Source organism: Nicotiana tabacum, chromosome 13, assembly GCF_000715075.1.
Source record: "Nicotiana tabacum cultivar K326 chromosome 13, ASM71507v2, whole genome shotgun sequence".
Classification (NCBI taxonomy): Eukaryota; Viridiplantae; Streptophyta; class Magnoliopsida; order Solanales; family Solanaceae; genus Nicotiana; species Nicotiana tabacum.
The window spans coordinates 97,884,173-97,896,441 of record NC_134092.1 but is presented as its reverse complement, the minus strand read 5'-3'; the positions used below and the strand labels follow the sequence as shown (position 1 = coordinate 97,896,441).

General features: G+C 40.6%; 2 protein-coding genes across 2 annotated transcripts; both read left to right on the top strand.

Moving 5' to 3' along the window:
- Positions 1-2,266: 2,266 nt before the first annotated feature.
- LOC142168256 (uncharacterized) lies at positions 2,267-3,862 on the top strand. Its single transcript, XM_075228917.1, has 2 exons — positions 2,267-3,724; positions 3,803-3,862. Exons 1-2 carry the CDS (start codon positions 2,267-2,269, stop codon positions 3,860-3,862), a joined length of 1,518 nt encoding a protein of 505 aa, XP_075085018.1.
- A 1,236-nt stretch (positions 3,863-5,098) lies between these two features.
- Positions 5,099-10,101, top strand: LOC142168255 (uncharacterized). The gene is made up of 4 exons (XM_075228916.1): positions 5,099-7,297; positions 7,400-7,894; positions 8,009-8,480; positions 10,034-10,101. Exons 1-4 carry the CDS (start codon positions 5,099-5,101, stop codon positions 10,099-10,101), a joined length of 3,234 nt encoding a protein of 1,077 aa, XP_075085017.1.
- Positions 10,102-12,269: the final 2,168 nt, after the last annotated feature.

The window sequence follows — 12,269 nt, the reverse complement described above, 5'->3', positions numbered from 1 at the left end:
TTGAATTCTAAGGTTTTAAGTTGTTAGCCCATTTGTCGAAGCATTTGAACGTTTACAGTATTACTAGTTTTATGTTTGTTTAAAGTAATAGATTTTATCTTTCTATACTTTGTCTGATGTGAATATAGTTGCATAATTATTTTCTTTTGGAGTTTAAATTTAATTACAATTATATTATGTACTTTTGGCGCATTGGATTATTTTCAAATAGAGTGAGTTGTAACAGAAGGATACATGTTTGGAGATTATAGTTTGTTAATATAAGAGAATAGATTAATTTATTAAAACCATACTGTGATATAGAAGTTGCCTTAAAAATTATAGCTTGTTACACTAATAAGACGTGATAGTGATTTGAGTTTAATGATAGTAAGATATGAGTTAAACGAATCAATCTGTGATTAATATTCTAATTCATAAATGTACTATGATGCTTTGGGCATGTTCTTAGTTGATCAAATAATCATAGTTATGTATACGTTCGCATGACATAATTACGATTTTCAAAATTAAAACCAAGGTACGCGTTCGCGCGACTTTAACCGAGCAATCTTAATAATAAGAAAAATGTTATTAATTATGTATACGTACGTGTGACATGATTCTTGACACACCAAACAAAACGAATACACGTACGCGTGATTCATTTTGAGATAATTTTATAATTACGAATAATCAAGCAATTAAAAGCGGTAAAAAGGTAAATGTGCATAGGTTCTAAAATAAGTAATTAAATAATTTAATTAAGCCAGGTATGATTAAAGTGACCGTGCTAAAACTACGGAATTCGAGAGTGTCTCACACCTTCTCTCGGGTTAACAGAATTCCTTACCCGATCTTCTGTGTTCGCGGACCGTAAAACAGAGTAAACTTTCCTCGATTTGGGATTTAAAATAAACCGGTGACTTGGGACACCAGATTTTATCCCAAGTGGCGACTCTGAATCTAATAAATAATCTCATTTCGATTAATGTCACTTAAATTGGAAAAACTCCTTTCTTTCCTATTCCCTCGGGAAAAAGGAGGTGTGACAGCTCTGGCGACTCTGCTGGGGACAAGAACCCAGAACTTCTAGTTCGGGGTTTAGAATTCGAGCTTATAAGATGATTTATACTTGGCTTTATTGATTTGATGTTATTAATGTATTTTTGAGTCTAATGTGCTAATTGTCGCTTATGTACCGCTTTGATATTATTTGAACTGTATTAAATTATCTTCTTACGCCTCCCTTCTGAGTCTTATGAATTTATGGTGCACACGTGCGCGTGGCCCACTTTTCTGTTAGAAGTCATACCAATTAGAACAAGGCTGGGTCAGTAACTAGGCCGGGTAGACTTTCGTGCTCCCGGTACCTTACCCCCACCTCGGCTCAAGCTGTCCGCTTGGGTAAGCCAGGTCTAAAACACTCCCCTTAGGATTTAAACCTAGAATAACATAGCCTCATGCCGGATCCCTAGTAAGAACGTTTGTTTGCATCATGTGCATTTGACTTTGGGGACTCAACACAGGGGTTGGGTCCGTCTAGGACAGGTGTACCCCAAATTACAAGACCATCCTGATGCATCTTATGTGCTACTTGTGCATTATGTTTAATTTGGTTTGTGCATGTTGACCGGTTTCTAAAATAAAATAAAAATATAAAAATATTGAGGGAAAACCAGAAAGAAGAAAATATGAGGGAGAAAATTTACCCGATTTTCGAAAATCTCAGTATTTATCCAAAAAAAAAATTGAATTTTTCAAAAAAAAAAAAGTGTCATCCTATTCCTAAAATATTTACGAACTACGCGGGTCTGATTCTCACCGGATGTGAGATACGTAGGCAACCTTCATAGGGTTCGGCCCCATTTTTATAAAATAACTAAAAAAAAAAAAGAAGAAATGTGTCTAGTGTTTTTTTTAATCAAAAAACAAATAAGCAGATCCAGCTTCGGTTAATCCCAAATCATTCCTGTCGGAATAGCCTTAGAACATCTTCAAAATTGTTGAAGGGCTGTTCTCGCAAGAACGGACGTGTCTGTCAATTGGGTATCACTTTTACCATAATGCCCTTCCCTCGGCCCTAAAGCTATCCTTGAAAGTAAGAAGGGGCCATAGTTGCAAAATAGCCACCCTTTCTTCGGTCACAATTGCAAAAATAGCCCCCCTTTTCGTTGATTTTTCTTAAAATTGAGTTATTTACAAAAGATTGTTTACAAAAGGAGTGCATTGGTTCTGTCTCTTGAGACTAGTGTCAATCCTAACCTTAACCACCCACAGGTCCAAAATGAGCACTGTCCAGAACACACCGTTTACCGTTGTAGACGAGGCTCCACTTCAGCTTCAGATGTGGTGGTATGATTTAGGAGAAGATGGTCAGAAATGGGTCACCAAGCACCTGGGAGCCCTCACAGATATTATGAAAATTAAACCACGGGACGATTTGATTGAGGCACTAGTGACTTTTTGGGACCCTGTTCACAATGTTTTTCGCTTCTCCGATTTTGAGCTAACTCCCACTTTAGAAGAGATAGCTGGATATTCTGGGTTTGGCAGGGATTTGAGAAAACAGGAGCTCATATTCCCGAGGGATCTTTCTGTACATCGATTCTTCGATCTTCTGAACATCAGTAAGCAAATCAGAAAGACCAACGTAGTCGAAGGGTGTTGTTCTTTCTACTTCCTGTACTCTAGGTTCGGGCAGCCAAATGGGTTTGAAATGCATGAAAAGGGCCTTAACAACAAGCAGAACAAAGACACATGGCAGATTCATCGTCGCTTCGCCTTCATAATGGCGTTTCTGGGAATTATGGTCTTCCCAAACGAGAAGCGGACCATTGATACCCGCATAGCCAGGGTTGTACAGGTCCTCACTACCAAAGAACATCACACTCTTGCCCCGATCATTTTATCAGACATTTATCGGGCGTTGACTTTGTGCAAGTCCGGGGCAAAATTCTTCGAAGGGTGCAATATTTTGTTACAAATGTGGTTGATTGAGCATCTCCGACATCACCCCAAGTTCATGAGCTATGGTCCGAACAAGGACAATTCCATTGAGAGTTACGAAGAAAGAGTAAAAGATTACAACTCTCCAGAAGGGGTGGAAGCCTGGATATCCCACCTAAGATCTTTAAATGCAAGTCAAATTGAGTGGACTTTGGGATGGCTCCCGCTAAGAGAGGTAATACACATGTCGGCCCTAAAAAGTTATTTGCTGTTGTTGGGTTTGAGAAGTGTCCAGCCGTATGCGCCACACAGAGTTCTAAGACAGCTAGGAAGGTACCAAGTAGTACCTAAGGATGAAGATTTGAGTGTGCAAGTTATTGAGCTACACCCCGAAGCCCCACTCCCCGAAGCTTTAATCCAGCAAATTTGGAATGGTTGTCGCTACTTGAAATATGATACTCAGGTGCCAGATCCTGCGAGAGGTGAGGTAGATCCGGGTTATGCTATATGGTTTGGGAAGAGGTCTCACGTGGATGATGTGCCAAAGCCCAAAAGGCCCACAAAAAGGCCGCATGTTCAAGCCTTTGATGATAAAATCCAAGAACGGTTGGCTTGGGGTGAACGGGAAAAGGGATACAAAACAACTATTCATGTCTTAGAAGAAAGGCTGAGAAACCTCAATTTTGAGAAAGACTTGCAAGAACAAGAAGCCGAAGGGGAAAAGAAGAGTCTGATCTGCAAAAATGAAGCCCTTCGTGTTCAACTTCAACAGATGAAGAAAGCCTTTGAAGTGCCAGTGAGAAGTTGGAAAGACCAGAGAACCATTGCCAATCTGATGGAAAAAGTGCAAGATTATGATTCCCTCTTGGCAAAGACTGAAAAGTCATTGGACAAAGCCAATGAAAAGATCGTACAGCTAAATGAGAAGGCATAATCAAGTAAGGATCGCCAAGTAACACAATTTGAAGAAAAGAGGGCTCAATTCGAGAGAGAGAAGGCCCATTGGGTACGTTCAAAAGCTCAGCTCCATGCACAATTGGAAGAAATGAGAAGGTACAATAGAGAATACCAGCATGCAGATTTTGATAGGGAGATGGCTCAGGCGAGACTCGAGCAGGCTAGACTTCGGGCTCAGTTGGAATCAGCCTTAGATCGTGAGGGCCACATAAGGGAGATAGCCACCACTCGCCAGCAGCAGTTACAAGATCGAGACCAAAATTTCCAGTACTTCAAAGAGCAAGTTCATAATTTGGCTGTTTACACCGCTCAGAGTTATGTGAACTGCCAAGGGATGGATTATGAGAAGTTTTTGGAGCATGCACCTACTTTTGCCCGTCATCTTGCAGCAGAGTTAGAAAGGATGTACCGTACATTAGGGGGTCAAGAAGGGCAAGCCCCACCATGAGCAGATGTTCCAGTGTTTGAAAGCCAGAAGATTGTGGAGTTGAATTATAGTCGTAGTTGTTAGAACTTTTTATGTAGTAGTTATGTTTTAGTTTGAGTCATTGTTGAATCTTTAAAATCACTGTCTTTTAGTCTTGTCAGAGTTTGGTAAGTCATTTTCAATGTAATGTCCTTTCTGTTATTGTATTATTTCGTTTTGTTAAAAAATAAATAAATAAATAAATAAATAAATAAATAAATAAATAAATAAATAACTACTATTATTATTTTTCCCTGAACTACGTAATGGTCTGATTCATGCGGCGTCATGATACGTAGGCAATCCTCATCGGATGCGATCATAACCATAATTAATCTAAAAAAAATGATTAAAAAAAAATAAAATAATAAAAAAAACCCGTTAAATTCAAGATGAAAATAAACCAATATATCAATAAGCCGGGATGAAACATAAAGCCTTCCAAGATCATTTTAGAAATGAAAATGGCATTAGGTGCATAACATATAATGTGTGATTAGTATCTGCAAAATGCCTAACTCTAACACGTTTGTTGTTTGTCATTACAAAAGATAAAGTAAAACAGAGGTGGTTGGTTTGTGGTTTAAACTGGCGACTCACCCTTACAACACGAGATCAAAAGGAAAAAGTAGAATGGCAAACAACAGTGAGAATGAGTCAGATAATGATGATGTCCATGGACAATTGATTGAACAAGGTTCAGGACTGGTTGAAGAAGTAAGAGTGTTGAAGCAATAATTGGCAGAGATGTACCAAGCCTGGGTGAATGGACAAGCACCGCCCTCATTACCCATAGGGCCTTCGGACAATCTTCATAATGTGTCAGTTGCCACTCAAGTGCCTATCTCCATAACAAGTAACCCATTGTACCAACCTGGATTCAGTCCGAGCTTTAACCTTCCCACTATCCCCAGTACCTCCATTCCACGTCCTCCAATCGCACCCCTCAGAAATGACCCACCTACTATACCCATTGTCCATACTTTCACTGTCCCTCAACCGGCTCTTGCTCAAAAGTCCAATAATGATCCACAGCTGGATGCTCATGATGCCCAACATTACTCTCCAGAACTGACTTTAAAGGTTCCAGATTCATACAAGCACACTCCTCATAATGTGTTCCCAATTGAGATCGAAAAGCCCGAAAAGAATATGGAACAAGAGGAAATGACCAGAAAAATGAAGAGCTTGGAACAAACCATGAGAAACATACAGGGTTTGGGGGGCCACAAGAGTGTTTCGTTTAACGATCTATGCATGTTTCCCCATGTTCATTTGCCACCCGGCTTCAAGACCCCCAAGTTTGACAAGTATGATGGGCATGGTGATCCCGTTGCCCATTTGAAGAGGTATTGTAACCAACTAAGGGGAGCGGGAGGCAAAGAAGAATTGCTCATGGCTTATTTTGGAGAAAGTTTGACAGGAATTGCTTCAGAGTGGTTCATAGATCAAGACATCTCTCACTGGCACGTTTGGAATGACATGGCTCAAGATTTTGTCCAACAGTTTCAGTACAATATTGATATAGTGCCAGACCGCTCCTCTCTCGTCAACATAAAAAAGAAACCAACAGAAAGCTTCAGAGAATATGCAATCAAGTGGAGAGAGCAGGCTGCTAGGGTCAAACCACCAATGAAAGAGGCAGAAATGATTGACTATTTTCTCCAAGCTCAGGATCCAGATTACCTCCATTACATGTTGGCCGCCATTGGTAAACCTTTCGCTGAGGCGATTAAGATTGGTGAAATAGTTGAGAATGGCATGAAGTCGGGCAAAATTGTGAGTCAGGCAGCCCTTAAGGCGACCACACAAGCAATTCAAAGCGGGTCAGGCAGTTTTGGAAATCGGAAAAAGAAGGAGGAAGGATCCATGATGGCATCTGGGTTCGGGGGAGTTCAAAGAGGAATAGCTCCTTCTTACGTGCAATTTCAACAAGGACTATCCAATTCTCTTCAACATTATTATCCGCCTCAAGGTCCCCGATACTCAGTTCCCCTGCAACAGTACACAGTGTTTAATGCTCAGGCTTATGCTAGGCCTCCCAATCACCAACAATGGCAGGCACCGATTCCACAAGGCTTCTGTCAACTCCGGCCAAATTTTCAGGCACCATATAATCCTCGTCCCCGACAAGAATATGTGAGAGAACAGGAGCCAAAGAAAGAGTTCACCCCAATTGGAGAATCGTATACAAGCCTATTTCGAAAGTTGATGCAGTTGAAGTTGATTGAACCTATTATGCTGCGTTATGTGAATCCAAATTCAAAAGGTTTTGACTCAAATGCAAGATGTGAGTATCACTCTAACACCCAAGGGCATAGTACTGAAAACTGTTGGACATTAAAGAAAGCCATTGAAAATTTGATTGAAGCAAAGGCAATTGTGGTAACAAACAATGAGGATACTCCTAATATCACAAACAATCCGCTCCCAACTCATGATAATACACATTTTATTGGGATGATTTATGATGATCGGGATTATAAGCAGTCTGGCAAGACAGAGATGGTTGTTAGAACCATAGGGCCAGAACCAAAAGTGATAGTGAGCCCGCCGCAATTGGCACCATTGATGGTGAAAGGTGCGAATTCTAGTTTGAACTTGGCATGTTCTGAAAAAACGATTCTCTATGTTCCTGGAAGCACAAAAAAGGTTGCGGTTCAATTGGGTGGGCCAAAACTTTACATCCCCGGAGGCATTCAAAAGATCATTCCGAATAACGGTTTGAGGAATATAACAAAGCCAGTCGTGATCCGACCTGTTGCCCAACTCCTAGTGACAAACACAAAAGCTATTCCCTGGAATTATAACAAGACTGTCATGACATACAAAGGAAAAGAGATAGTTGAAGAAACAGGTGAAATGGGGGGCTTGACCCGCTCTGGAAGGTGTTATTCACCAGAGAAATTGAGAAAAGCTAAGCAAGCCAGGGAAAGTCACTTGCCAGTGAAAGAACCCGTTGCAGAAAAAGAAGCAGAGGAATTCTTTAAGAAGATGAAATTGCAAGATTACTCAATCATTGACCAACTAAGGAAAACTCCTGCTCAGATATCTTTGTTATCTCTGCTTTTGCATTCAGAAGAGCATCGTCGTGTGTTGATCAAAACTATGAACGAGGCATATATCTCAGAAAAGACAACGGTGAATCAGCTAAAAAAAATGGCTGAAAGATTCTTTGAAGTAAATAGAATTACTTTCAGCGATGATGATTTGCCTGAGGAAGGGGCTGGCCACAATAGAGCTTTGCATCTTATGGTCAAATGTGAAGGGCACTACGTAAAAGGAGTCATGATTGACGGAGGCTCAAGTGTAGATGTGTGTCCCCTTTCTACTCTACAACAGCTGAACATCAACAATAACAGAATTCGAACCAGTAATGTCAGCATCAGAGCTTTTGATGGTTCAAAAAGAGACACTATTAGGGAAATCAGACTCACCATGACAATCGGCCCGGTTGATTTTAACATTGTCTTTCAAGTGTTAGATATGGAAACTTCCTATAATTTTCTTTTGGGAAGGCCGTGGATCCATATGGCCAGAGCTGTACCATCCACCCTACATCAAATGGTCAAATTCGAGTGTGACGGGCAAGAAATTATTGTTCATGGGGAGGACGACTCATCTGTCTATAAAGACCCATCCATTCCATATATCGAGGCCAAGGAAGGATGTGAATCCATCATATATCAAGCATTTGAGGTGATAGAGGTGGACCAAGTGGAAGAAGGAAAACCAATTCTGCATCCCCGTCTTTCAGCCATATCTATGATGGTAGCTTCGCTGATGTTGAGGAACGGCTATGAACCAGGAAAAGGATTGGGATCCTCTCTGCAAGGAATTGTGAACCCCATTGCTATATTTTCGAAGAAAAATACCTTTGGCTTGGGCTTTAAACCAACATCAGCTGACATAGAAAGAGCCAAGGCCCGCAAAAAGAATGGTTGGAAGCTGTCCAAACCAATCCCTCACATTGCCTACTCTTTTGTCAAGCCACAATTTGAAGAAGTCCAAAATCCTTCTACTCAGGATGACATTGACGGAGTTTGCCAGGGTCTCAAGGAGATGTTCTATGAGATTAATATGGTTCAAGTTGGGGAGGGCCCTAGCCGTGCAAGTGTTCAACTTATTGGTCCAGATACCTCGCTCAGCAACTGGGAAGCAACTCCTCTTCCCATCAGGAAGGAGTCTTGGTAGCCTGTTTTGTTGTTTTTTCTGTATTTGGATTATTTTAAGGGTTGTAATCCAGATATTTTAGTTTAATTGCTTTGCTGTGATGTTAACCCTTCTATCCTTTCAAATTCAATGAATTGAAGTTCCATTTTCGTAGTAAAATTCTATCTTTTTATTTCCCTAATTTTTGTTTTTTTTTTTTATCATTTTCAGTTTCGATAATGCTGGCTTTAAAAATATGACATGCATGCGGAATTCATGCCCAGATCTTAAAAAGCTGTCTAATCTCGAAATAATGAATCAAGAAGTTGAGTATGACGAAGATGAGGCTTTTAGAGAAATGAAAAGGCAATTGGATCAATTTGAGAATAAGCCTAAGCCTAACTTAAATGAAACTGAGGCAATTAACCTGGGAAGTCCTGAAGAAACCAGAGAAACAAAAATAAGCATTCATACTGAACAAAAGACGAGAGATGCCATAATTCAAGTTTTGTTCGAGTACAGAGATGTATTTGCTTGGTCGTATGATGACATGCTAGGTTTGAGTGCCGATCTAGTGGTCCATAAGCTTCCCACACATCCTAATTTTCCACCAATCCAGCAAAAACAAAGGAAGTTTAAGACAGACATGAGTGATAAGATTAAAGAAGAAATCACGAAGCAACTAAGTGCAAATGTGATCAGGGTCGTCCGATACACTACATGGTTAGCAAATGTTGTGCCAGTGCCAAAGAAGGATGGGAAAATCAGAGTTTGTGTTGACTATAGGGATTTAAACAAAGCAAGTCCAAAGGACAACTTTCCCTTACCCAACATTCATATCCTTGTTGATAATTGTGCTAAACATGAAATCCAATCTTTTGTGGATTGTTATGCCGGATATCACCAAATTCTGATGGATAAAGAAGATGCAGAAAAGACCGCCTTCACAACTCCATGGGGAACTTATTGTTATAGGGTCATGCCATTCGGTTTGAAGAATGCAGGAGCAACTTACATGAGAGCCATGACTACCATATTCCATGACATGATGCATAAAGAGATTGAAGTGTACGTTGATGATGTGATCATTAAGTCGAGAACACAAGCTTACCATGTGTAAGACTTGAAAAAGTTCTTTGAAAGGCTACGAAAGTACAATCTCAAACTCAATCCAGCCAAATGTGCATTTGGAGTTCCTTCTGGGAAGCTTTTGGGTTTTATAGTTAGTCGAAGAGGCATTGAGTTAGATCCATCCAAGATAAAGACCATTCGAGAGCTGCCTCCCCCGAAGAACAAAACAGAAGTCATGAGTTTACTCGGGAGGTTGAATTACATTAGCAGGTTCATCTCGCAGCTTACAACCACATGTGAGCCTATTTTTAAGTTGTTGAAAAAGAATGCCGCTATCAAGTGGACAGATGAGTGCCAAGAAGCTTTTGATAAGATCAAGGAATATTTGTCAAATCCCCCTGTTTTGGTCCCGCCGGAACCTGATAGGCCTCTGTTTTTATATCTGTCAGTAATGGATAGTTCCTTTGGTTGTGTTCTGGGTCAACATGATGCCACAGGCAAAAGGGAACAAGCAATATATTATTTGAGCAAAAAGTTCACCACTTATGAGGCCAAATACACTCTTTTGGAAAGGACATGTTGCGCCTTAACCTGGGTCGCCCAGAAGCTTAGGCATTATCTTTTGGCCTATACAACTTACCTCATATCCTGAATGGATCCCCTGAAGTACATCTTTCAGAAGTCGATGCCAACTGGCAAATTAGCAAAATGGCAAATCTTGCTCACAGAGTTTGATATTGTTTATGTCACTCGCACTGCCATGAAGGCACAAGCTTTGGCTGATCATCTGGCAGAAAACCCGGTTGATGATGAGTATGAGTCTTTGAACACATATTTCCCAGATGAAGAGGTTAATTTAGTTGAAGAAGTAGTCCAAGATGACAGTCAAATTTGGAAACTATACTTTGATGGGGCTGTCAACATCAAAGGCGTAGGGATTGGGACAATTCTGGTATCACCTACTGGGCAACATTACCCTGCCACGGCGCGACTTCGTTTTTTCTGTACAAACAACACAGCAGAATATGAAGCTTGCATCATGGGTCTGAACATGGCAATAAACCTAAATGTGCATGAATTGTTAGTGATGGGAGATTCAGATTTGCTTATTCGGCAGGCTCAAGGTGATTGGGAGACTCGAGACATCAAGCTCATTCCATATAGACAATGTGTGGAGGATATTAGCAAAAGGTTCAAGTCCATCGAATTCAGGTACATTCCCAGGTTTCACAATGAATTAGCTGATGCCTTGGCAACCCTAGCCTCAATGCTTCCATATCCGGGTAATACTCACATTGACCCATTAGAAATTCAAATTCGGGATCAACATGGTTATTGCAATACAATTGAAGCAGAACCAGATGGTGAACCATGGTATCGTGATATTAAACAGTTTCTGAAAACAAGAGAATATCCGGAACATGCTAATAGGGATCAAAAGAGAACTGTTAGGCGACTCTCTAATGGTTTCTTTTTGAGTGGGGAAATCCTATACAAAAGAACTCCGGATTTGAATTTGTTGAGATGTGTGGATGCCAAAGAAGCTGAAATAATTATGAATGAGGTGCATTCGGGAGTTTGTGGCCCGCACATGAATGGATATGTTCTAGCAAAGAAAATCCTTCGGGCAGGATATTATTGGCTTACTATGGAACGAGATTGCTTTCGTTTTGTTCGCAAGTGCCACCAGTGTCAGATTCACAGTGATTTGATTCACTCGCCTCCTTCAGAGTTGTATCCTATGTCGGCTCCTTGGCCTTTTGTTGCTTGGGGAATGGACGTCATTGGCCCAATCGAGCCAAAAGCTTCAAATGGGCACAGATTCATCTTAGTTGCAATTGATTACTTCACCAAATGGGTGGAAGCTATTACATTGAAAGCAGTTACCAAGAAAGCAGTAGTAGATTTGTTCACTCCAACATTATCTGTCGTTTCGGTATTCCAAAAACCATTATTACAGATAATGCTGCTAATTTGAATAGTCATCTGATGAAGGAGGTATGTGAACAATTTAAAATTGAGCATCGCAATTCTACTCCTTACCGTCCCAAAGCTAATGGAGCTGTTGAAGCTGCAAATAAGAACATCAAGAAGATTCTTAGGAAGATGATCCAAGGGTCTAGACAATGGCACAAGAAACTGCCTTTTGCTCTTTTGGGATACCGGACAACTGTCCGTACATCAGTTGGCGCAACGCCCTACTTATTGGTTTATGGAACTGAAGCGGTCATACCTGCTGAAATTGAGATTCCCTCTCTCCGAATCATTGTTGAAGCAGGGATTGAGGAAACTGAATGGGTGAAGTCCCGATTGGAACAGTTGAATTTGATTGATGAAAAGCGTTTGGCGGCAGTTTGTTTTGGTCAGTTATACCAACAAAGAATGGCACGCGCTTACAATAAGAAAGTGCGCAAAAAGAAAATTTGAGGTAGGACAACTTGTTTTGAAACGTATCTTTCCGCACCAGGAAGAAGCAAAAGGAAAGTTCGCACCAAATTGGCAAGGTCCTTACCTCGTCAAGAAAGTATTGTCAAAAGGAGCTCTACATTTGGTAGATATAGAAGGAAAGGTGATTGATATATCCGTCAACATAGATGCAGTCAAGAGATACTATGTATGACATGGCTATGTTGGGGCATTCTTATATTTAGCATTCTCAGGTTGGGATGATGAAAGGCTATCATTCTCGCTACCC